The sequence below is a fragment of the Diabrotica undecimpunctata genome, chromosome 9 (assembly GCF_040954645.1).
Source record: "Diabrotica undecimpunctata isolate CICGRU chromosome 9, icDiaUnde3, whole genome shotgun sequence".
Classification (NCBI taxonomy): domain Eukaryota; kingdom Metazoa; phylum Arthropoda; class Insecta; order Coleoptera; family Chrysomelidae; genus Diabrotica; species Diabrotica undecimpunctata.
Genome location: NC_092811.1, coordinates 8,604,720 through 8,632,390, shown reverse-complemented (window position 1 = coordinate 8,632,390; position 27,671 = coordinate 8,604,720). Strand labels below are relative to the sequence as shown.

The following is a 27,671-nucleotide window of genomic DNA, read 5'->3' as shown; positions in this document are numbered from 1 at the left end:
GTTCGTAAATGCATTTTCAAAGTATCTGCTCTAGTACATGTCTTAATGCAAATTTCACACTTATAAGGTTTTTCCCCAGTATGTGTTCGCAAATGCTTTTTCAAAGTATCTGCTGTAGTAAATGTCTTAAAGCAAATTTCACACCTATAAGGTTTTTCCCCAGTATGTGTTCGCATATGTACTTTCAAACTATCTGATGCAGTAAACGTTTTAAAGCAAATTTCACACTTGTAAGGCTTTTCCCCCGTATGTATTCGAAAATGTACTTTCAATGTAGATGATGAAGTATATGTCTTAAAGCAAATTTCACACTTGTAAGGTTTTTCCCCAGTATGTGTTCGCAAATGCTTTTTCAAATTATTTGTTGTAGTAAACATTTTAAAGCAAATTTCACACTTGTAAGGCTTTTCCCCCGTATGTATTCGAAAATGTACTTTCAATTTAGTTAATGAAGTAAATGTTTTAAAGCAAACTTCACACTTGTAATGTTTTTGTCCAATCTGAACTTTTACTCTTTTGTTTAATATGGTTTCTTCATCATGTTGACTTATTTGTTGTTGTTTGTGGTATGGATGTTTAGGTGATGTGTTTGTAGTTTCCATTTTATTGTTGATTAGAGAACAACCTAAAATATAAATGAGATTATAAAAATGTGTATTTTTACTGCAATCAAATAAATGCATAAATTCAACAACAGGAATAAAAATAAATAGGTCTATAAGAAACAAATAAGACCTCTACACTGGATTCCTTGTAAAAAGACGCATCCAGCTATGCATAAATTTCGTAACATAACTACCAAATCCCCATTGAAATTAAATGGAGAAAATTGGTTGTTTATTTCAAAATCACCATTCTCCACGGTCGTGAAGGTTTCAAAACAAACAATATCCCTCTGCACCAATCAGAGCGCTAGATTGTAACATGTGGTCGGTGATTTTTGTGCTGGCGGTCATACTAGTGTTAAAACTGAGAAAAGGAAAATTATTTTCTAAAGTTTTTGCAATTTAGTAACAAATCGAAGCACCTCCAGAAGTATTAACGCCTACAAAGTGTAGAAAAAGAGTCGCACAGCCAGAGAAATGGGCGAGAAATGTGAGAAAACGGCTCAGGTTAGTATATTTTTTAGATCTATATAGAAGAAAACATGTCATCTGTCGTGTGTGCAACATGCTTGGCAGTTTTGTTAAAATGCAGGGAACATGTATAATTTTCATTGTTTTTTATATTCAAAAAATGATTTACATTTAATTACTAGATATTTAAATAGAATGTGAATTTAATTTATTTGTAGGTATGGGGAAACGAAGGCGCTTAAAATACCAGCACGACGGGAGAGCCTACCAGTTCGCAGACGTCGCCCAAAAACTAGAGTCAATCGTAATAAGACAACTACATACAAGTGTTTCACCAAAGGTCCAGATGGCAAGTTATCTATTTGCCATAAACTAAAAGTCAAAGGTCTTAAAGATTACCATCCATACATCCATCCAATGGCACTACAGCCCAAATCGGGCTTTGGCATCCTTCAACAAGCTTCTTCAATCATTTCGATTCACCGCTGTTCTTTTCCATGAACTCGTTCCCAGGCAGTTCCTGGCATCCTCATCGACTTCGTCTTCCCATCTCTTTTTAGGTCTTCCAACAGGTCTTTTTCCCTGCATTCTTGCATCTAGTAATTTTCTGGGGATTCTATTCTCATAAATGCGGACCACGTGCCCTGCCCACCGTAATCTCTGCAGTTTAGTGTATTGTGCTAGAGTTGGTTCGCTATATTGCTCGTATATTTCTCTATTACACCTAATTCGCCAGTTTTTGTTTTAATTTATTGGGCCCAGTATCCTACGCAATTGGGCCCAGTATCTTAAAGATTTATTAGATCCAATTAAGCAGTGCAGTTTATTTGATTTCGTTACATAATTGGACTCACAATTTAAAAAGTACGTTAAAAATACACTTACATGTAGCAAGTAAGTATTCATTTTTCAACACATTTATCATATCATGTGTAATACTGAGAAGTTTTTAAATTCTCTCTTTTTCTTTGTATACAGCATTTCAATGAATTTAAATATTTGTCATACAATAATTTAAAATATTTATCCTTACAGATATAATGTTTTTCTAATAACTAAATACGTTATTTACTAAACTAAGTTCTATTCTATCTAAAATATACACTCCCGCACGTCACTTCTTATTCCTTTCAGTATTCCTTTCCAGTATGTGTTCGCAAATGTACTTTCAAACTATCTGATGCAGTAAACGTTTTAAAGCAAATATCACACTTGTAAGATTTTTACCCAGTATGCACTTTCTTATGCGTTATCAAATGGCCTCGTTGGGAAAACGGCAAAAGACAAATTTCACACTTAAAAGGCTTTTCCCCAGTATGTGTTCGCAAATGCTTTTTCAAATTAGCTGCTGTAGTAAATGTCTTCAAGCAAATTTCACACTTGTAAGGTTTTTCCCCAGTATGTGTTCGTAAATGCATTTTCAAAGTATCTGCTCTAGTACATGTCTTCAAGCAAATTTCACACTTGTAAGGTTTTTCCCCAGTATGTGTTCGCAAATGCTTTTTCAAATTAGCTGCTGTAGTAAATGTCTTCAAGCAAATTTCACACTTGTAAGGTTTTTCCCCAGTATGTGTTCGTAAATGCATTTTCAAATTATTTGCTGTAGTAAACATTTTAAAGCAAATTTCACACTTGTAAGGTTTTTCCCCAGTATGTGTCCGCAAATGCTTTTTCAAGTCATTTGATTTAGTAAATGCCTTAAAGCAAATTTCACACTTGTAAGGTTTTTCCCCAGTATGTATACACAAATGCTTTTTCAAAGTATCTGCTGTAGTAAATCTCTTAAAGCAAATTTCACACTTAAAAGGCTTTTCCCCAGTATGTGTTCGCAAATGCTTTTTCAAATTAGCTGCTGTAGTAAATGTCTTCAAGCAAATTTCACACTTAAAAGGTTTTTCCCCAGTATGTGTTCGTAAATGCATTTTCAAATTATTTGCTGTAGTAAACATTTTAAAGCAAATTTCACACTTGTAAGGTTTTTCCCCAGTATGTGTCCGCAAATGCTTTTTCAAGTCATTTGATATAGTAAATGCCTTAAAGCAAATTTTACACTTGTAAGGCTTTTCCCCCGTATGTATTCGAAAATGTAATTTCAATTTAGTTGATGAAGTAAATGTTTTAAAGCAAATTTCACATCTGTAAGGTTTTTCTCCAGTATGTGTTCGCAAATGTACTTTCAAATTCACTGATACAGTAAATGTTTTAAAGCAAATTTCACACTTGTAAGGGTTTTCCCCTGTATGTATTCGAAAATGTACTTTCAATTTAGTTAATGAAGTAAATGTTTTAAAGCAAACTTCACACTTGTAATGTTTTTGTCCAATCTGAACTTTTACTCTTTTGTTTAATATGGTTTCTTCATCATGTTGGCTTATTTGTTGTTGTTTGTGGTATGGATGTTTAGGTGATGTGTTTGTATTTTCCATTTTATTGTTGATTAGAGAACAACCTAAAATATAAATGAGATTATAAAAATGTGTATTTTTACTGCAATTAAATAAATGCATAAATTCAACAACAGGAATAAAAATAAATAGGTCTATAAGAAACAAATAAGACCTCTACATGCAAAACGACTAATCTCCACTTTTTGAACAATCTGATCTGAATATGCCACTGGATTCCTTGTAAAAAGACGCATCCAGCTATGCATAAATTTCGTAAAATAACTACCAAACTCACATTGAAATTAAATGGAGAAAATTGGTTGTTTATTTCAAAACGACCATTCTCCACGGTCGTGTAGGTTTCAAAACAACCAATATCCCTACCACCAATTGGTGCACCCTATGCACCAATCAAAGCGCTAGATTGTATCATGGGGTCGGTGATTTTTAAGCTGGCGGTCATACTAGTGTTAAAACTGAGAAAAGGAACATTATTTTCTAAAGTTTATGCAATTTAGTAATAAATCGAGGAACATCAGAATTATTAACGCCTACAAAGTGTAGAAAAAGAGTCGCACATTCAGAGAAATGGGCGAGAAATGTGAGAAAAGAGCTGAGGTTAGTATATTTTTAGATCTACATGGAAGAAAACATGTCATCCGTCGTGAGTGCAACATGCTAGGCAGTTTTGTTAAAATGCAGGGAACATGTATAATTTTCATTGTTTTTTATATTCAAAAAATGATTTACGTATAATTACTAGATATCTAAAATAGAATGTGAATTTAATTTATTTATAGGTATGGTGAAACGAAGACGCCTAAAATGCCAGCACGACGGGAGAGCCTACCAGTGCACAAAACTCAATATTGCGGATGTGATGGCATTTTATAAAGCTTTTCATAAAAATGAAGAGAAAGTTCAACAAGACACCTTTATACAGCAATTCCTAGAGTTAAATCCTGTTCGCAGCCGTTGCCCAAAAACTGGAGTCAATCGTAATAAGACAACTACATGCAAGTGTTTCATAAAAAGTCCAGATGGCAAGTTACCCATTTGCCATAAACTAAAAGTCAAAGATCTTAAAGAATTTACCAGATTAGATCCAATTGAGCAGTGCAGTTTATTAGATTTGGTTACATTATTGGACCCACGATTTAAGACGAATGTTAAAAATACACTTACATGTAGCAAGTATTCATTTTTCAACATGTTTATCAGATCATGTGTAATACTGAGAAGTTGTTAAATTCTCCCTTTATTTTCAATGAATTTAAATATTTGTCATACAATAATTTAAAATATTTTCCTTACAGATATAATGTTTTTCTAATAACTAAATACGTATTTTACTAAACTAAGTTTTGTTCTGAAGCTATTTTCTTGTGGCATTTTAAAGTAATTAATATTTAAATTGGAATAAACCACAATTTAGGGTTAAAATTAGCTTATTGACGTTTCAATTTCCACTTTAGAAGTCGTTCTCAAAATACAAACGTTAGTAAATTGAAATTTAAATTTATTCATTAGGTAATGATAATGTAATCTATCCAATAATATATGTATAAGTATTTTCTCTAACTTTTACACAAGAATAGGTCTTTTTTATATCATTAATGATAATATTATTACTTATTTCCAAATATTGGTCTTAAAGCGTAAAATGTATAAAAACAACTTTCTGTTTTTTGCCTTTTAATTAATATCACAATTAACTAATGATTTGTGAATGACAGTTTTCAAAAACTAATATTTAAGTATACTTCTTTGGAAGATTAATCATTGATTACTATTATTTTAACAGTAATCCTAAAAATTATAAATTAATTCATTTCAAATTCAGATAGTATAGACTGCTATAATCTTAATACAACCCTGTACGATTATATAAACATCAGGTTTCACGTGTTCTGTGCATGTATTTGTTGACACGCTACTTTTCTTTTAAGTGAATTTAGTATAGTAAATGTTTTAAAGCAAATTTCGCACTCGTAAGAGTTTTCCACAGTATGTGTCCGCAAATGCTTTTTTGAATAATATGCTACACCAAATCTTTTAAAGCAAATTTCACACTTTTCATCATTTTTTATGTCTTATCAAATTATAGTTCTGCGAAAAATGCAACCTTTTCACTGCGGCTAGTTATAAAAGTAGTATGGTTTCTGGTACGGCTGTTTCATGCCCGTGCTGATCAACACGGTTGCCGAAGTCAGTCGATGAAGTACTATGGCGTATAAATACGGTTCACGCAGTGTATCAATACAGTGTATTCAGGACTGTATTTACAATTTAGTAGAAGTAACAAGTAACTATAAATTTGTTGCTGTTAGATTTTTGAAAAATAAAAAAAATTAAATATACTGAAAAATTATCATTATTTTATTTATTATTAGTAATTGTAGCAACAAGGTAAAAAACTACAAAAAAATGGTACACAAAACATTCAAATGCAAAATATAAATAAAAGTTTTGACTATATTAAAAAGAAAATGTAAAATTTGTTATACAATGGTATTTTTCAAAACATGGCGTAATGTACAGAGGCACATTACAGACTATGCCTTTTTTTTAGGTCTTTATCAGAGATTTTAATGTCAGTATTAGACCCAGTATAAATGATAAAGTCCAAATTGTAGCCTGTCTCACAGTCACATAAAACGTGGAATTTAATTCCAAATCTGTGCCTTTTAGAGGGTATATACTGTTTAAATGCTAGCCTTCCCTTATAAAGCATCAAACTTTCGTCTATACAAATGTTTCTGAATGGATAAAGAAATCTACGAAAAACGGTCTTTAAATGGTCTATAACGATTCGCAGCTTAAAAAGGGAGTTTTCTTTGTCAACGTTATTGTTATCTGAAAAACGTAACAACGACAATGTAAGGAACGACAAAGCTAGAACACAATACTCTTCATCCACATCAGTGTCTTTCCAATTTGTTGCGACAACTAGAATTTTGTTCAATATCACTATGTTCCACAACGAATTTGTAAAAATTGTTAATTTCAACAACCATTGCTTTCATAAAAGTCAAAGAAAAAAATGTTTTGAAACTACGAAACACTCAAACACTATGATGTATTGTCATTAAAATTATGAACTGTTGGTTGTAGATCTCCCTTTTCCCATTTATATAACGGAATCTTTTCACATTTACGACGTTTAGCTTGTTGAAGAGAAGTAGATTCCAAAGTTAAAGCACTATTTTCACTAACCTGTGTTGATGATGGTAGAGTCTCTTCATTATCATTTTCTTCTCCAGATTCATCACTTTCTGCATCAGATTCTTCAAGAATACACTCATTCTCATTGTCACTTTCCATTAAAATTTCATATAGTTCACTTTCGCTAAGATTTTGCGTATACGAGCCACTTCACTCAGCAATTGCTTTTATTAGCCAAGAATGTATAAGAAATCTAAATTCAAGAAGCACCCACTTATTTTTGTAAAAAAAATACACTACTAGTACAGAATGGTGTACAACACTATAATCATAATAGAAATAGACGCTGCACGCAAACCGGAGGAGAGATGCAGAATTCATTTGTGGCTTAAAAGAAATAATCTTAACATTATCAAGTCTGTAGTTTACGTCTTCTTTGAATATTCATAAAATATTATTATCCGAAAAGGTTTTTCAAATGGTCAAGTATTATGAATTCTTTTTATTATAGAACTAATCCAAAAAATATGTTTTGACAACAATAAGTCTTTCATTCCGGTCCAACTTGAATAATATTAAAATATTTATATCTTAAATTTCAGGTAGTTAATAAAAATCGTTTAAAAATACCCTACAATATGACAAGCTGTCTCGAACCGTCTTTACTATTAGCTAATTAATGCAATAGGTAATAAAATTATGTCAATTTGAATATTTCTTACTTGTTAACCATTCTGTGAAATATGATAACAATTCTATTGTGTTTACTAAAACTCATAATTCGACAGTTTTTCTCCTATTTTTCAAATAGGTTTAACAGCAGCTGTAATTCACACAATTCAATTTTTAAAGAAAATAAATTAAAATACGCTGCTAAAAACTATCGTACATAAATACGGCGAAAGGGAATCCTAAGATTTTATAAGTAAATCCCTGTAGTGCGTGCCTGTGTAAAAAGGTGCGGATTTGTACGGCTCCCGCAGTGAAGCATAAGATTTTTAAATGTATTGTAAATTCTGATACAATATGCGTAACTCTTTTCTATAGGCAATATACAATACGTAAGCAGTATCTGATGCATACGGTTTCCGCAGCGAATGCCGAAAAAGGGTACGCGTATTTAGCCGGTTCCCGTTGTACGGGCACGAAATTATTTTACGTGTATATCCGGTTCCCACAGTGAAAAGGTTAAAACAAATTTGACACTTGTAAGGTCTCTCCCCAGTATGTATTCGTTACATTATTTTAAAATAACTTGCTACAGTAAATCTTTTAAAGCAAATTTCACACTCGTAATGGTTTTCTCCAGTCAGTAGCGCACCTAGAATTTTCCTCTGGGGGAGGGGGGTTTTTGGTTGGTCATCGAAATTTTTTTATGGTGCTACCTCCATTTTGAGCCCTTAAAATGTGTGAGTAACAGTGTCGGAATAGGGTCCTGCGGGGGGGGGGGGGGTGTTTAACACCCAAAACCCCCCTGGGTGCGCCACTGTCTCCAGTATGTGTTCGCAAATGTTTTGTTAAACTATGTGCTACAGTAAAAATTATAGCGGAAGTTTCACACTTGTAAGGTTTTTGTTCAATCTGAACTATTTCACTTTTGTTTAATATGATTGCTTCAGCATGTTGACTTATTTGTTGTTGTTTGTGGTATGAATGCTTAGGTGATGTATTATTGGCTTCCATTTTATTGTTGGTTTCGGAAAAACGTAAAATAAAAATGTAACTATAAAAATTTGTTTTTTTTTGTAATGCAAGATAAAAATTGCATAAACTCAACATCAAGAATAAAAATAAATAAGTCGATAAGAAATAAATGTAGTAATAACCAATCTAAAAGAAACAAATTTACCTTTTGCAACTTACTATTTTATCAAGACAAGATTTACTTACGGGGAAGACATTCAAGATGACGGAAAGTAAAAATGTGCCGTCACCTCTTTCTGCAGTAAGAGAGGTAGATTTTGAAGAGAATACAATAAAATGTTGTCAAACTAAGCCTAATAAAACACTCGTTTGTATAATATGTGGAAATAGTTATCACATCTCATGTGCTGTGAAAAACAAAGTGAATTATAACAAAGTGAAATAGGGGATTCACGTGTAATTTGTCGCCAAAATAGTGATGGACAACCCATCGAATGATTTATCGAATCATCGAAATTCAGTGGTTAAAAAGGTTGTTAGCTGAAAAAGATGACAAGTACAATTTATTATTAAATAACAATAATCTGTTAAAATCAAATAATGAACATTTGCTAGAAAAATTAAATTTGTTGAAATCAGAAATAACCAGAACCAGAATCACACAAAAACTTAACACAACCGTTAATGAGGGTTTAATAAAAACTCAAGGTAATGAAGATAAGACGGGCAGTGTCCAGTTACTACTACTACTACTAAGGATTTCCACAGTTTTCACTGTCTTCCTTCACTCAACCGTTTTCTCCAATTTTCCCTGTCATTCCAGTCTCCATCTCGCAGGGTTCTTTTCTCCATAGCCTCGTCGATTTCATCTCTGAATGACCTTCAGGGTCTTCCTCTCTTTCTTCTTCCAATCGGGCTCCATTCTGTGATTTTGTTTATCCAGCGTCCTCTGTCCGCTCTTCTGACGTGGCCGTACCAGGATAGTCTCTTCTCCTCTATATAGTCCATTATGTCTGATTGCACTCCCATTCTCCGCTTAATCTCTGCGTTTTCAATTCTGTCTCTTTTTGTAAGTCTACAGCTTCTCCTCAGGAACTCCATTTCTACTGCTCTTATTCTACCTCTATTTCTCTTGTTTATTGTCCAGTTTTCGGACCCATATGTCAGGATACTTCTTGTCATGGTATTATATATTCTCTTTTTTGTCTTTATCGTAATGTTCTTATCCCACAACACTGAGTTTAGTTGTCTTATACAGTTTCTTGTTTGTCTCAGTCTGTTGTTTATATCTTCTTCTGTTGTTCCCTGGTTCGATATTATGGTTCCTAAATACTTGAATTTATCTGTTCCATTTATTTGTCTTCCCTCGTCTATCTCTAGGTTTCTCATATCCTTGTTTTCTGTTGTTGGGTATTCGGTTTTCTCTAAGTTTATTTCCATTCCGTTGTTTTTATGTTCTTCTTCTAGTTTTCTGAGCATAAAGCTGAGATCTTCTTCATCTTGTGCGATGACTACTTGATCGTCAGCAAAACTTAAGGTGTATAGGTATTAGTCTCTTACTGGTATGCCCATTCCTTCGCACTTTCTCCTCCATGGTTTGAGTGTCTTTTCCAAGAATATTTTAAACAGAGTAGGGGACGTAGCACAGTGTCCAGTTAACGAATTCTAAATACAAAACAAATAATAAAAATCAAATAAAAATTGTAATGATAAAAACACCAAACATGTTGAAAGGAATTCCAATATACAGGGCATTTCAAGAATTAATACAAACCAATTAAATGCACAATTAATGGAAATTCAAACCAATCAAATATGTGACTACATTACAAATTTAACTGTTGAGAATAAGGAAAGCACAAATGAATTTTAATCATATCACAACGAGGAGTTCAGAGAATAAAACGAACAATGAAGGATATCAGATTGTGACAAAAAGACGCAGGAAAATATTGGGAACTGGAATCGGTGATAAGGATTTTCATGGAAAATCCGAAAAACCAGACAAAAAATTGAGGCTATTCACCTCAAAAGTTCCGGATAGGGTAAATGCGGACCACATTAAGAGTTTCATAATAACTAAGACAAACTGTGAGGATATACAAGTAAAATCGTTACCAACTGACCATAAAAGAAGGGATAATAAATGTTTTATGATAGGTGTACTACCTGACTTAAGGGAAGAAATTTACAATCCTGCTTTTTGGCCGAAAAAAATTGGGATTGACCGATTAAACTTTAGATTAGAAAGAAGATTTTTAGATCGAGAGCATCACAATAGAGGAGTGTCAACTGGAGAAGATAGACCAAACTCGTTTTTAGTCAAGTAAATCCAAGAGAATCGTTACTTTTATCACCACCAAACGGTTGTTTAAAAATATTGTAACTAAATGCTCAATCTTTGACAAATAATTTACTCAAACTTGAAGTGTTAACAATATTGCAAGAAACACCTGATATAATTTGTCTATCAGAACATTGGTGTACTGAAGAAAACATCCAATTAATGACCCTGAATGGATACAACATCGCCTCATATTTTTGTCGAAAGTGCCATATCCATGGAGGATCCAGCATCTACATCAAAGCTGATATTAAATTCAAAACATTAGCTGTCTCTAACTTTAGTGAAGAAATGGTGAATTTCCATCCATATTTAAAATGGCAGAAGTTATTCCAATCTTCAAAAAGAATGACCCTCATGATATTTCAAATTATAGACCAGTATCTGTCCTTAGCATAATGTCCAAAGTAATAGAGAAGGTTGTACACAACAGAATGTTAAATTTTATAGAAGAATTTATTAACTCCAAACCAACACGGCTTTGGATTAAAAAAGTCAACACTCACGGCTGCATGCAGCTTGTTTGAGCGTATTTATGATGAATTAGATAGTAGAAACCACGTGGCAGGAATATTTTTTGATCTATCACGAGCTTTTGACCGCTTAGACATAACATTTATTCGCAATAAATTATATAACGTTGGTTTTAGAGGGATATTTCTAGAATGAGTAATAAATTTCTTAAGTGACAGGAAGAGTGTTGTTAAAATGAAAGAATCAAGATCAGAACCATACACGACAAAAAAATGGAGTACCACAGGGATCCGTGGGACCATAATTATTCCTAATTTTTATTAACGACCTACCAGATCACATAAGGGCACTTATAATATCAATGCTTGCTGATGATACCTTGTTAATAGTCTCTGCATGTACACTTGAGGAATTAAAAATGACAATGAAGACTGTTCTTGACTGCTTTATACACAAAACGGAAATTATTTATTTTCATTCATACTACAACTTATCTACCTATGACTATATCCTAACCATCCACGATAGAAACAATATTGTGAAGTGAATTCAGTGAACATGAAATTGAATAAAGCTTTTTATGCTATATCTAGAATTAAAAATACACTACCCATGTCGGCATTAATGAACGTTTATTATAGCCTTGCTTACAGCTTCATGTGCTATAATGTAATTTTGTGGGGAACTCAGTAGATAGTAACAAAGTGTTCTTAACCCAAAAAAAATTATCCGTAAAATTTTTAATTTGGATTATCAACAATCTTGTAAAACAATTTTTATTAAACATCACATTTTAGCTTTCTACTGCCTATACAGTGATGAGTGCCTTAAGAACCGGCAAAATAACGCAAAAGATAGAAAATATAATACGTTGTGAAATAAAAAGAGATGAAAGTAGTAGAGGTGGGAAATAATCGGTAGAAACCTATAATTAACATTATAAATCGATAGTCTCAAACCTTTAGACGTTAGCTTCGAGCTAAATCACCTCGGTCATAATTATTATGTGTAACGTATGTGTGACGTATTTCCATTTTTTAATTTCACATAAAGTAAAAACTGATTGACCACAATAAAGCAAAAATGTGAATAAAATATATTTTATTAATAGTAATTATTTAATCTAAAGTTTTAAATTATTAACCAAGAATAATTTCTATTATGATGTGAGGAGTTTCATACACTCTTGTCGCGGAATAATCACTATCCTTCGTGGATTAGTGGTAAGAATTCGACAAAGACGTCGCAGACGATTAGAGTTCAAAACCCACATGTGGTTTTCTTTTTTTTTTTTTTTTAATAACTTGAAATTATGCAGAGATCGTTTTGCTTTGAATCGTTAAACATTTATGTCAGTCGTTACTAGTATTAGAAGTGTTTAAACTTAAACACAAATATTTTATTGAAAAAAAAAGTATAGCCGTACTTTCGAAAATAAAGTAAAAATTCTTCAAAATTAAAAGAACGTTTAAAGAATGTTTAAATAAGTAAAAATTCTACAAAAATAAAAAAAATATTGTAAATAAACGTATTTACAATATGTTCAAAGAAGCCTTCATTAGCAGCAGAACAATATCCCAAACTGTCACTGAAGAAATATAAAAGTTTGATGGATCAGAGTTCAAGTCACGATATTCTCATGCAGGCGCTCAGGGTTCAAATCACACATGAAGGTTTTACTTTTTTAAAAATTTGAAATTATGCAGACATTATATCGTTTTGCTTTAAATCACTAGACATTTATTTCAGTTTTTATTAGAAGTGTTTATAGTAAAACATGAAAATCTTATTGAAAAAACAATGTCGTACTTTCGAAAATAAAGTAATAATTCTTCAAACATAAAAGAACGTTCTAAATAAATGTACTTCCAAAAATATTTAAATAGGTAGAAATTCTATAAAAATAAAAAAAAATTATTCTAATGAAATGTATTTACAATAAATGTTCGAATAAGCCTCCATTAGCAGCAGAACAATAACCCAATCTATTATAAAAGTTTCGTCTAACATTAGTTAATGTTTCTGGACTAATACCTCTCATTGAATCAGAGATCTTTTCTCTTAATTCTTGGAGAGAATTAGGCCTATCGTCTTCAATTCCATATAGCTTGGACTTGATATATCCCCACATAAAAAAATCACAAGGTGCAAGATCAGGTGATCTTGCAGGCCAAAAAATATCTCCGTGGCCACTAATCAATCGATTAGGAAAAGTCGCACTGAGATATTCACTGACGATGCGAGAATTATGTGCGGGACAACCATCGTGTTGAAATCATATGGAATCGAAAGGTATTGGTAAATTACGAAGGGCTGGGACAATTTGATTTTGCAGAAGTTCCAAGTATTTCCGCCCAGTCAACATACCGTCTATAAAAAATGGACCAATGACATGATTCCCTATTATGCCTCCCCAAACATTTACTTTTCGAGGACGCTGGGTACGAGCGACATAATTCTGACGAGGATTTCCTTGAGACCAATACCGAGCATTCATTGAATTGTGACGGCTCTGCAATGAAAACGTACATTCATCGGTGAACAAAACGTTCTCTAAAAAATGTTCATCTTGATGTGACATTTCCATTGCAGTTTGACAAAATTCTAAACGTCTATATTGATCCCCAGGGAATTGTTCGTTGGATTTATGAAGTTTATAGGGACGGTATCCATATCTTTTCAAAAAATTTACCTACTCTAAATCTTGAAATTCCATATTGTTCTCCGAGACGAGATGTTGATTGGGTAGGATTTTGCTCAATACTTGCACAAATCAAAGTGTCCCTTAGTTCCAAATCTGGATTTACCTCCCTTCGTCTACTAACTCCTCTTGGAGTGACCACGGATCCATAAGTAAAAAAATTACGTATAATAGACTGAATTGTTGATCGTGCTGGAGCCGGCCTATTTGGAAACATATTTACAAATTGTTGTCTAATCATGTTGTCTGATAATCCATTCACATGCCAGACAACAATTTGCACTTTTTCCTCGACCGTTAAAACCATTTTCACGAATTGTTTTTTCAATAAAAAGTTTCTGTTTACCGTGCAAAAACACTTCTCGGTATGTTATTATTTTTGATGGCTTGATGATTTTTTTAGCTGTAAAGTAGGCAGCTGTTCGCGCGCATCCATTACAATGTTGTTAATTGTTTTGAAAATCATTACCTGTACAGAGGAATTGATATTAACACTGAGAGTTTAGTGATGGATTTGGCATTAAACAGTCTTAACCTGATTATTTTGCAATCATAACTGAAGACTGTAAAACTGAAATTGAATTATTTTGTATTTCTATTTTTTAACATTGGAATAAGAATAAATTGTAAATAATGAGTTTTTCGAAAACTTTTTACCTAATATGTATCATATTTTCTATTATTTTTTGATTGACTAAAACAAAAATTTTATCCTTGGTGTGAATTGAACCTCCAATCTTCTTGTCACTAGATCACGTCTCTAACTATTACGCCAATTCCACACACAATTGTTTTAGGATAGAACATACCTACCTTTAGTTTAATCAAATATTTCAGTTAAGTTATTTTTATTATTAAATAAACTTAAAAATTAATAATTTAAAATTGCTAATAATTAATGTTTTTTACTATAATATATCTTAATTTATTCAATCATTTATTCTAACATCAGAAATTATTAAAATAAAATATTTTCGAGGTCATCCGTATAATTATGACTAAAGTGAAATAGCCACGTCAAGAACTAGCTTTATCTCATACTATCTCACAACTTAATCTGTCTTCTATCCTTTCCGCTATTTTGCCGGGTGGTAAGACACTCATCACTGTATATCTACAAATGTTTATTGTGTGTAAAAGAGGAAATCAATACATTTCCAGTAAATTCAGACAATCACTATTATAATACAAGAAGTACTGAATCTTTACGAGTTCCTAAACACAGATTATCAAAATTTCAAAATTGCTTCATATATATGGGACAGACCTTATACAATCATTTGACAACAACCTTGAAAGAAATACCACTTTCTTCTACATTTAAGAAAAATTTTAAAGATTTACTCTTAAGAAAGGCTTATTATTCTATAAATGAATATCTTGGGGACAAACTGCAGTAGCTTCATATTTTACTTGTAAAATTGTTATTTTATATATTTTATGTTTTGTGAATTTTGTTACACTGTGAATATTGTATGTACTATACACATTAATGTTTTTTTATACTGAATTCTGTAGTGTCGCACCCTATACATTATTTTGAATGTCTTAAAGGATCAATAAAGTATGACTATGACTATCAACTTCGCTGTCCAAATGGTGATATGTATCTACAAAGAGTCTACCACATTATGTTACATATCATGTTACTTCAGTAAATATCGATTTTTATTATCATTAAATATATACTAAAGCCAAATATTCCTGGAAATTGAAGTTGAAATAAATGTTATGTTCACTGGATTTTATACAAACAAATCATATAATGATTTATTGCATGTGCTGTGTAATAAAAAGATATGCTCTGTTTTTAAACTAGGAGGAGTAAACTCAAAGGACAGATTCACACCCCATAAGAAATTGTTATTAGTAGACTTCGGCAAATATGCATATTGCATATTTTGCATATTGTGCAAAGTCTCGGTCACTGAGGCATTCAGTTATTGGATAATCGCTAAGGGTTCGCTCATTTGCATTTTATGATCTAATCCCCAAATCTATCTACAATTTATTGTATCTTAACAGCAGGTAAACGGATAATAGTTTTGTTCCTAATTTAGGGATTTTCCAAAATCTCCCAGTTTATTGAATTAGGTACCTAAACATTTCTAATTTGATGCTCAGATTTGTAAATCATTTTTGTTTTGATATTCAAAGCGTAAACACTCGTTGTGCGTAACAAAAAGGAAGATTGTGATTTTATAATGCCTAAAACAACCAGTGCTTCAACTTGGATTAAACCTTATAAAGAGCTGTCTATGGATATGGGAAAAATCTACTGTTCAGTCTGTGGCAAAATTGTAAGTATCTAATATTTTCTATTAAATATCTAATATTTCATACATACAGGGTGTTTCCAAATGACACTTACAACGTTTGACTGTAGATACTTCTCGAAAAATTGAACAAAACGATATAGTTAATGAGGGGTCAAACTTATTTACTTTTCGAGATACAGGGTGTTAAAATTAAAAAAAATTAAATTCTTTTAGTTAATAACAACAATAACTTTAAAACCAATAAACGTATTTACTTGAAATTTAGTACTCGTAGGTTGTTTTTAAATGAAAAATAGCTTCCTTTAGTGAGAAAAAATTGTCCATGGTACAATACAATGGTGTGTATTTAGAAAAATTTTTCACCTTTACTTTTTTTTATGAAGTCAGCTATTGTAAAACACAATTATTTTTATTGTAATTGAATTAACAAAAAAAAATTTTTGTTGAATTTTAAAATAAGTTATATGATGTACTAATGGTTAGTAACAAAAACTAATTTGTGGATTAATACTGCATTTAAAACACTTAGCGAGTGTTTTTTTTTCCAAACCAGTTATTTGATTAACCAAAAACACCTTGTATATTTTTATATTTTAAAGGTTGGGTTAAAATAAAGGTTTTTATTTTTATTTATAGATAGCATGTGAGAAGAAATTTCAGATAGACCAACATGTGAGAACTGCTTCACACATTGCAAAAAAAGGAAAAATAAGAGGAAAACATCAAACTTCAATGGCTAAATGTTTCCAATCTACTTCAAAAAAATTAGATGAGCAAGAAACTTTTAATGAAGACTTGTGTCGCGCATTAGTGTCTGCAAACATACCGCTTTCAAAATTAGCAAATGTAAATTTTAGTTCGTTTCTAAAAAAATATTGCAAAGTTAATGTTCCAAGTGATCGGTCTCTAAGAAGAAATAATGTGAACGGGCTATACTCGTCGGTGTTAATTAATATTAAGGAAGAAATTGCAGATAATTATTTTTACATATCTGTAGACGAAACCACTGATTCCTCAGGAAAGAATATTGCTCATTTATTGATTGGTGTTCTTAAAGAAGATACCTTACCAAAATCTGATCTTATTTCATGCCAGCAACTTGAGAAAACAAATGCTTTAACAATTTCGCGTTTTATACAAGAAACATTAGCAACTTTTTTTCTTCCGACAACTATTCCTTCTAATAAATTACCGCTTATTTTATCGGATGCTGCTCCTTATATGGTGAAAGCAGGACAAAATTTAAAAATATTTTTCCCAGATTTAATACATGTTACTTGTGTAGCGCATGGATTAAACAGAGTTGCCAGAGGAAATACGAAAAAAGTTTCCTCTTGTAAATACCATGATATCCAGTGTCAAAAAAGTATTTCTTAAATCTCCTATAAGAATTCAACTTTATAAAGAAATGCTACCTAACATTCCTCTTCCACCACAACCTATTTTAACGCGATGGGGAACATGGTTAGAAGCAGCTAATTTTTATGCAGATCATTTTGTTAAAATAAAGAACATAATTGATACGTTAACAGATGAAAGTTCCCAATCTCTTTTGGATTCTAAACAAACTTTTCAGAGTAACTTGCTTCAACAAGAACTTTCATTTATAAAATCAAATTTTAGTTTTGTTCAAAAAACAATTACTCAGTTAGAATCACCAAAACTGTCATTGTTCGAAAGTACAGCATTAATAAAAGAATTTGCGTCATGTTGTCGGAACGTTAGAGGTAATATTGGAAAAGATATTTTAAAAAAATTTGAAGCTACTATGGAAAAAAATAAAGGTTACCATATTCTTTCTGAAGTAGTCAGTGTTCTAGCTGGAAATATTTCGGAAACAATTAATTTAGAACCAAATGTTTTGGTTAGTTTGAAAAATGCTCCCGTTACATCAGTTGATGTTGAACGAAGTTTTTCCATATATAAATATATGTACTCAGACAGAAGCCACAAGTTTTTGTTAGAAAATTTTGAACACCACTTGGTCATTTATTGTTACCATAATTCTAAATAAGTTTATTCATACTTAAAAATGATGTAGTTACTTAAAATAAATGTAAATCTTAATGAATAGTAGGAAATATTTAGTTATGTACACTTTTTTTTTAAATAAAATTGTTACTATTTTACGATTTTTTTATTTATTTGTATGCATATTTTGTAAAATATTTGCATATTTTCGGGTAAACACGTGCATATTTATGCGCATATTTTCTACATTTTTATTTGCATATTTGCCGAAGTCTAGTTATTAGTATCTTTATATTCTGTGTATTCATATTCACTAGATAATCATCGAGTTAGAATCTATGGACTAAAACGACCACACTTCGGCCATGTTGTTATGATCGCTGTGTCAGATCGTGTGTGATTGTTTACGTTAGCTGTTTTTAGAATATTTTTTAGTTTCAATACTTTTATAGTAACTGTAATATTATATCGTGACAGTGCATAATAATAGTTTCTTGTTCTCAACATAGTTGCAGTTGAAGTAGCAATGTTGATAAAAAATCTTCAGGAATAACGTTGGATAGGTAAGTATACAAACATGTAAACAAAGAAATGTAAAAAAGAAATTAATTAATAGTATTCATAAAAAATCTTATAAGTAACGTAGATCAGTTTCTTGATTATTTTTCAGTCATTATTGAATATTTTAAAAAGTTTACAAAATAGCACTTAAAACATCCACTTCCAATAAAATAGAAATAATGAATACACAGAATATAAAGATACTAATAAACCATTTCCAAGCTTTTTACAATATTTTTGAGTTCATTAATCATATTTTTTATTTAAAATATAAATTTGTTATTACTTAATTTTGCAACACCCTGTGGAATGTATTAGAAATAAATGTTACATCTTATTAATATTTCGAAAGAGTTTGATCTTTTCTCAACATTTTCTTAAAACAATCATCTCAATATCTCTATTACCAAAAAAGAAAAGAGCGTTCTAAGCATGATGTGAATTTCTATTCTCCAAAATTAATGCACCACCTCAACTGTACCATAATTTTTAATCTATTTTTCTTTTGACTCCTTAATTGGATTTCCATAATTTTCTTTTACATTGCCAGTCTATTTTTTTAAGTAATTACTGTAAGAATGTTTTCTGGGAAATGCAACATTTATCCATACACGGGGTGTACAAATAAAGCTGATTTTTCATTTTATTGTACCCTGTGGTATTTATTAGAACCAAACACTACATCTTATTAATATTTCCAGACAGTTTCATTTTTTTAACATTTTCGTAAAAAAAAATCATTCATATCTTTATTATCAAAAAAGAAAAGTAAGTTCAAAGCATAATGTGATTTTATTGAATTGTAATACTCATTAATGGAAGCAGTTCGTTAGCCATGAAAATTCAAACAATTTGACAGAACAGTTTTAGACTGTCAATATTGTTTACAATTCAATAAATTGTTTTGCTGTTTTGCGTATGTTAGTTAAGTTGACATGGATCCAATTTTAAAAAATCTGAGCCAAGATGAATGTGTGCAGGCAATTACTTTGACTTATGTAGGATGAAGTTATCATGAATACAACCATACGACCCGGCATTGTCAATGAAGAGGAAGAGATTCCTTAACAAGTGAAAGGTATATTACAGATTTTTTGTCTATGCTCTTTACATGGTAAATAATTTTCTTTTAATGCATGATGCCCATGCTGCAGGTGCAGTCCGTAATTATTTGGACGAGGTTGGAATCCAAAATATGAACTGGCCACCCTGCAACCTTGATTTGAATCCCATAGAGAATTTGTGGATATTATTGATTGCCAACTTGGTAGCTGACAACGACCACCTGTCTCTCTTAACTAGATAGAAGTAATGGTGAGAGAAGTTTGGAATGCAGTTGAACAAGAGCAAATATGCCAATTGATTCTAAGTATGCCTTCTTGCTGTAAACAAAAAAATAGATGCAGAGGTGGAGATACTCGTTATTAATTCTTTTTGTCAGGAGAAATTGTTAAAGAATACTCAGGTTATGTTTTTTAGGCTCTAGTTGTATATGTCAATCAAGCTTATGTAAACAGTGTTTTCTTTTCTTTAAATGTTAATAAAAACTTGTTTTCTTTTAAAGTTCTGTATATTTTATAATAGAGATACTTTTTTTACCAAAATCTTGAGAAAGGATGAGACTATCTTGAAATATTAATAATATGTAGTGTTTCTTTCTAGTAAATTCCGCAGGGTATTGAAAAATTTGATAAAAGAACACAACTTTATTTTTACACCCCATATACAGGTAAAACATTGATATTTTTTAGGAAACATTAGTACAGTGATTATTTAGAAATAAACCCATACTGTGAGCAAACAGTCATCAAAATCCAATCATCCCTTCAAAAGAGAAATAGCTTCAAACTCATGGTACATTTAAGGTGGTGTGTTAATTTTGGGCAGTAGTGTATAACTTCCTTTTAATATATGTTTATTTCATCTTGTTTATATTTGGCGTTACATTTCTCATCTTTAATTTAATGTCTCACCTGAATCATCTTCATGTGCTTCCTTTTTAACATCTTTAACATCTTTTATATCTACATCTACTTCTGTGGATAACTCACTCTTCATATATTGTACGTCTGCACTACTAAATCCATTATCATAGCCCTCAAGTTCTTTTTTAATTTCTACCTTATTATCCATTATTAATTATAGTCACCTGCTAATCAAAACAACTTTGTTTTAAACTTAAACCAAAGAATCGTGTATATTCTTTGCTTAAACTTAACAACTTAACCAAATAGAGAAGTGACGATATAACAGGAACTGTTATTAATAACTGGTTACTGACAAATAACAGTGACTAATAGTTATCCAATAAATAAGTTACCAGTTATTCAGTTATTTTTTATATCAAGTCAGTTACTTGAGTAAACGATTATTCTGTTAATAGTATTGCAACATACCGAGCTCAGTCCGGTATTACTCGCTTCTTATGCCTACTTTCCGCATTTTAACTGCCTGAATAACCGTCTACCAGTGAATAACCGTATACCAGAGAATAACAGTCAATATTTTAACGCTAATGTACGTTACTGGAGTAACTACTAAGTAAGTTACTGGAAAGATTAGCGTTAGCATTAAAAAAATAGCCAGTTATTCTGATAGACGGTTATTCTGGTACACGGTTATTCAGACAGTTAAAATGCGAAATCACGTATTACGTTTTAGAAGCGAGAGTAAGAAATATCCGTAGATGTAGATACCTACGACATAATACGTAGTAATTATTTAGTGACCACTTATTTATCTTTTTGGGAGTATGTATGTACCTAACCTGAATACTGTTAATATCAAACTAAAATAGGTATATATTAATCTTAAGCATCGAGCAAAAAAAAATTGATGATCTTAAGACAGCAGAATTTAAATTATTCTGCACTTTTTAACATTATTGAAATTTTAATATTTAGACATAAATAAAAAACATTAAAAATTTTTTTCGTTATCAATTGCAAAGATACATTGCAAAAGGTAGAATTCTAAACAATTTCCGGATTCGGAATGTAATTCAAGGAAGTATTTTATTATCCTTTTCTTATTTCGAAATCAAAATTAATGTCAACAAACAATGCAAATTCATTGTATTGTTATATGATGTCAATAATAGAAATAAGGAGAATAACAGGCAATGGATAAATGGATTAGTAATTTTTGTTTGTACCACTCTGTAATTATTTAAAAAACCATTTAATTATTTAAAATGTGTTATTTAAAATAACACGTAAACACGTGTTCAAGGATTCAATTTTAGTTATATCTAAAATTTTATAAATATTTTTACCTAGAGGTATAAAAATAGACAAATTTTGTTTTATAACCCTTATTCAAGGACAAACTCTAAGCCGGTTATATAAATATTGGGACTTCCAAGAAGAACTTGGTCAGATTTTGACTTGAATAACTTAAATAACTGATAACTGTTTAAAATAACAGTTATCCGAAAATAACTTCCACGGTTATAACGGTTATTTAAAAATAACTTCTAAGCACATCACTATAACCAAACCAAACCAAACCACAGATGACATTGACATTTATATATAGCCAGTGCAGCTAATCGGAGTTTTGAATATCCCTTCCATGTTTTGAATATTTCACCGTCTCGAATGAAAACTGGATCAGTTTAGTTGTTTATTTTGAACAAGTTTAAAACACAGAATAAATATTCTGTGTTTAAAATGTAACAATGTTTAGAATTTTTGGCTAGTAAAACAAAATTCAGTTTGTTCGGACGTATTGAAACTTATTGTCTTTTGTCCAAATTTTTGAATATTTTGAATTAATAGATAATTATTAATTAATATTAATATAAATCAATATTACTTAATAAAAAATTTCAAGTCTCCGCACTGGCTGTCCCGAGATGCAAGTCATACATCTTGGAATGGAATCTTTGCCAATGGCCTCGTGTCTTTTAACTTATTAACATCCAACCACATTCCGTTGAAAAAATAAAACTGGTACTGCAAAAAGAAACTGTAGGTTATTTACATTTGATGCAATTTTGTGATACCTACTATAGAATTCTAAAATATTTTTTTTGCTGAGCTTTTGTTATCACGTATTTAAATTATTTCATAGAAAACTATGAGATACAGTAATGTTACGTACGGAGCAAATATATTTATACTGCAAACTGTTATTAGGTTTTATATTAACAAGAACCATTTTGTCATGTTATCAAGGAACCTTGTTCTTCTTGTCTGACCAATGGGTCTATCTGAATCCCCTTTAATATGGAAAAATATTTTTGCTCCGCAGATGTAAACATCGCGAATATTCTTTTGGACACTATATGAATGTGTGGTATTGCCTTAATCGTCATTAAAACGTTAATTATGTAGGTACTCAACTTATATAGATGACTGTTGGTTTGTACTTTAGTCTTCACGACATCCTAAATTTACAGTGCTTTTCCCATACAGTACAGTGTGGTACTTTTCGTGGTTTTGTACTCTTTACGTACGCGAAAATACTTGTCATCCCTCGATAACGTGGTAAATGACAAATGGTTGATGTAATATGCTGTAAAAGACAGTAAAACCGGAAGAAGAAACATATGTGCTCGATGTTTTGTTTGTCTATTACTACAACTGTCAAAATATTTTTATATCCTGTACCCTCATGACGTTTGGTTAAAATGTTTTATATTGCGTATTAAGGATGTAAACTTACGATAAAAATATAAACAAAAACATGCTAATATGTAAGATACAAAATACTGAAGTTCGTCAATTTCCATCCCTTAGTTACTTACGAAGTGTTTTAATTATTCCAAGTTTATTTCTAATCCTATGTGGTAAGTATAATTATAGAATTATGTGATTACAGCCAAGTTTCCCTAATATTAAAAAATAGTATACTTCAAATGAGTTTTATGTAACTACTAATTTCATTGTCAACAAGTTGGTTGTATATTTTATGGTGATATATTTGGCATAAAAGTGGAAAGAGATCACTTCTGTTCATTTGATTTCTATATCAAATTAAGCTATCTAAAAGGTAGTCTATAATGAATGCACAAAGTATCTTGTTTATTTCCTTGTTCTGTCTTTCTATTGCTGTCTTCTCTAAAATTGTTACCATAGGGTTGTTCTCTTGTGACTGGCATGGAGATGTTACCTGTAAATATATCCAGAGATTGAGGATTGAGTAGCCATAAATAAATCCATTAAGAATTAAAGGGGAAAAGAAATATATTGAGTACATTATAATGTATAAACATTCTATTACCTTGAGTTACAGGTTCTTTGTTACTTGTCAAGTGTTTTGGATCTTAATGGTTTTTAAACTCAGATCTTAAATATTCTCCTCAACCAAGCAACCCCACATACCATACCATACCATACCATTTTTCGATAAATCTTGTCTAGTCCACACACTGTTTTCTTCAACTTATTTATTATTTATTTATTTATTTATTTAGACACCTTACAAACAATATAGTCTAGTAGTAATTACATGTAAAGTGTTCAAGAGAAAAAATACAATAAATGAACATTAATAATACAATAAGAAAAAAATACATTAAACCTCTTAAACCTAGTGCTTGTACCGGGATTTAATTAAGTATCAGATCTAAGTAACCCAATTCAGTTTATTGCTTATTGCTAAACGGATGATTGTTTGTTTACGACATTGACAATATCGTTGTAACGAGGACACACTCTGACCTAGTGAAATTTTGCAATGTAGTCGAAAGATTATTAAATAACGTGAATCAATTAACAAATAACAAACATATTATGATAACAAACTCACGTGTGTTAAATAGCTGGAAATCATGGGATTATGGGTATTATCATTATTGTTAAGAATGAAGAATCAAGAGAACGGTCTAAGTTAATATTGTCAACGTCAACTGAGTACCATCTAGTATTGTACTTGATAACTAATAAACCAAATCATGGGTATCTAGTGTTTTAAATAAATATACCACACGATACCATAAGTGAAGCATTATTTATTACATGCTGATGAGCAAGCAATGTCTTAAGTTCACAGCTTTTTACATTAAATATATCCACATGAGTCAGTCTATTAAATACTTCATTACAAATTTTTACCATATTGTTTATTGGTGATATATTTCTATAGTAATTTGTAAAGAATTGATCTAGGCTAGTTATCCTTAACCTACTCTTGGGTACTCTAAGTAAATATTGTTTTTGCACTTTTTCAATCATTTCTGAGTTTGAAAGTGCAGTAGGAGACCAGATGATTGAAGCATATTCCATATGTAGTCTCACCAGGTTATTATAGAGTTTTATAATTGTGCTTATTCTGAAATCGTTGCTATTTCCAATGACAAAACCCAAAGCACGCTAAGCTCTGTTAGTTATTTCATAAAAGTGTATGTTGAACTTCATGTTGATTTGGAATTTAACTCACAAGATCCTTCATAACACTCACTCTCTCAACTCGATCATCATTAATATAATAATCTTCAATAACACTATTAAGTTTTCGCATATATGAAACTACTGCACACTTTTGCCATTAATAGTCATTTTTGACCTTCTTTTATATAATATACCTGAACTTTTATCGTTATAGTTGGCAAAGGCTTACCAAGTTTTGGAGGTAAAGGGGCAATGTTGTCGATAAAGGGCTTCTCTATATTTAAAGAAAGGAATTTATTGACCAAAGGGTTAGTTTCAATTATTTCCACTTCATCGATGTCCTGACTATCATTCGAGCACTCATCTTCTTCTATAATTCTCCTAGACTTCTTGGTTAACTCTCTTTCTTGACGTAATAGATCTCGTTCTTCCTGAAGAAGTTGAAACTTCATTTTTGTTTTGCTGCTTGTTGATGAGGAACAAGATTTCTTGGTTTTGGAACCTTTTGGGTTAGTGGCTGCGTCTACACAAAGAGGGCACTTCCAGCTGTCGTCACCAATTACTTCGGAATCATCCTGTACATTTACGAATTCAAAACAGCACCATTTTTTTACATTCTGTACATTCTACCATCCGTTCTTCACGACATGGTTTCCCGCACACAGGCCATAGATCAATTTTGGTTCGTCCATGTCCAGCAACTGATGGACCCATATTCGTAGACTTTGTAAGATTGTGTGATTCATCAATCGCGTGTGATGAATAACATTTGCGCTTGTTGGGAATTTGTCTTTATTGTATAATTTACGGATTTGTAGTAAACTGTTGTGATAATTATTGTGATAACTGAAAAAATACTTGTGATTTTAGTAGATATACTTTAATTTACAGAGAAAAAGCTTTAACATTTAGAAGCACTTCAAGGCCATTTCTTGGTTTGGTCTCATATAAATTTGTGCCCTCGAGCATCTTTGGCGGAACTTCTCTGATACCTGATACTCTACAGTGAAAGTCTTTGCTGATAAGAAGCAGAACATCCAAATGATTTTCTAGAATTTCCGACAGAGATACTTGAAAAAGTTCTAAAATATTCACAATATCTTCATGTGCCATCTCCTCTAAGAAGGTTGGCAACCATCATGTCAATTCGCACTTTCGATACTGCTGCTCTAAAGAGGTCAGCAGAAGTGCAGTTAAACCAAGCTCTCATATTGTTTAAACAGAAGATGCGTCTTCTTCCGCGACTCCTTCTACCCTGTATTCTTCCTTGTATTAATAATTGCAGCAAGTTATAACGCTCGCCCCTCATGACGTCCCATATATTGTAGTTTTCTGACTTTTTATCATTTCCAATTCTTCTCAACACCTCGACATTCGTGACTCTATCCACCCAACTTATTCTTAATATCCTTCTGTAGGCCCATAACTCGAAGGTTTCTAATCTGTCCGAAACATCTTTCTTTAATGTCCAAGCCTCCAATCTATAAAATAATACGGAGAACACGTAGCATCTCAGAAGTCTTATCTTTAAAGAAATTGAAATGTCCCTGCTGCAGAGTACTTTTTTCAGTTTGTTGAAAGAATTTCTTGCCTGTCCTATTCTTGCCTTAATCTCTTCTATGTACTCATTATTTTCGTTAATTATTTGTATAATTGATTAATTATATAATATTTTTTAACTTTTTTAATTTGTTCTCCATGTATTGTTATGTTTTCTTGGCGCTGTTGGGCTTTTGTAATTACCATAAATTGTGTCTTTTTTGTGTTTAGGGACAGTCCGTTTTCTTCACTGACTTCTACCACTCTGCCAACCGTTTGTTGTAAATCCTCAAGACATTCCGCTAATAACATAGTGTCGTCGACAAACCGTATATTATTGATTCGTCGGCCATTTACTTTTATTCTCATAGTTAGTTCACAATATCTAAGGAGGGTTTAAAATAGACTACAAATAATAATAGACTCTTAAGAAGGAGAAAACAGTTTATAGAATAGTCACCATCAGTTGGTTTTTCTACAATTACACAGTTGTATATATTTTTATAGAATATGCAGATACCATCGCTTGCTCTGCCCACTGACGTCTCCTACAAACAGGAATACTTATAACATTATAGGATGACAAAACAATTGAATTATTACACTCATTAAGTAGCCATGTTTGAGGAAGACATAAAATCGACTTACTTACTTACTTACTTACTAGCCAACGCCCACCCTTGGCATGTTAGCCATTTGGTGGCGCGCTGACCAGTATAGACGAGCCGTTTCTCGTAGGCGATCTTCATCCTCCTCGGGTGGGTCTGTTTTCAGGGCTGGGCACTCTGGAAGGTGAGCAGCATCCATCTGGGGCTGATCACATAGTGGACAGTTGTCATTTTCGCGGACGCCGATGCGATGTAGATGGGAGGCCAGGTAGTCATGCCCCGTAGTTGTTCTGAACACGGCTACACTAATGGGTCTCGGCAAGTTGCGAGGGATTGGTGACTCTATTAGGTGGGCCCAAGATTTTCCAGCACCGGCTTGTATTTGCTGCTCTTTTATCTTCGCTTTGATTCCTCTTCTAATGGTGGACTTTGCTGATGTGTACGATAGTAATCAGCCACCCTTTTTCCATCAAGTTCGATAGTTGGACGCGGCAAGATATTGTTTTGGCACAGTCGGTGTATCGATTTGTCGACAGGGCGAGGATTGCGGCTTGGCAGTCGATGAAGAAGGCAACTTTTTGGGGGTG

The 27,671-nt window shown here is 31.8% G+C and overlaps 2 protein-coding genes across 3 annotated transcripts in view; one reads left to right on the top strand and one right to left on the bottom strand.

The window, feature by feature from the left end:
- Positions 1–640: 640 nt before the first annotated feature.
- On the bottom strand, positions 641–20,825 carry LOC140449473 (uncharacterized). The gene is made up of 2 exons (XM_072542654.1): positions 20,576–20,825; positions 641–3,525 (listed from the first exon to the last, which is right to left on the bottom strand). Exons 1-2 carry the CDS (start codon positions 20,733–20,735, stop codon positions 2,300–2,302), a joined length of 1,386 nt encoding a protein of 461 aa, XP_072398755.1. The 5' UTR covers positions 20,736–20,825; the 3' UTR covers positions 641–2,299.
- The window catches only part of LOC140449472 (uncharacterized), a 36,178-nt gene continuing 12,781 nt past the window's right edge, over positions 4,275–27,671 (top strand). Inside the window, exon 1 of one of the 2 annotated variants that reach the window (XM_072542653.1) lies at positions 4,275–4,657. The gene's annotated coding sequence lies outside the window, so the exon portion shown is untranslated. Of the gene's footprint in view, positions 4,658–23,188; positions 23,395–27,671 lie in introns of those variants that run through there. The other variant, XM_072542652.1, reaches the window with a different exon arrangement.

Excerpts from the sequence above, each read along its gene's own strand:
- LOC140449473 (XM_072542654.1), bottom strand. The coding sequence starts at position 20,735 with ATGGATAATAAGGTAGAAATTAAAAAAGAACTTGAGGGCTATGATAAT. Across the intron at positions 3,526-20,575 it reads AGCACATGAAGATGATTCAG|GTTGTTCTCTAATCAACAAT; the intron begins GTGAGACATTAA and ends TTTATATTTTAG.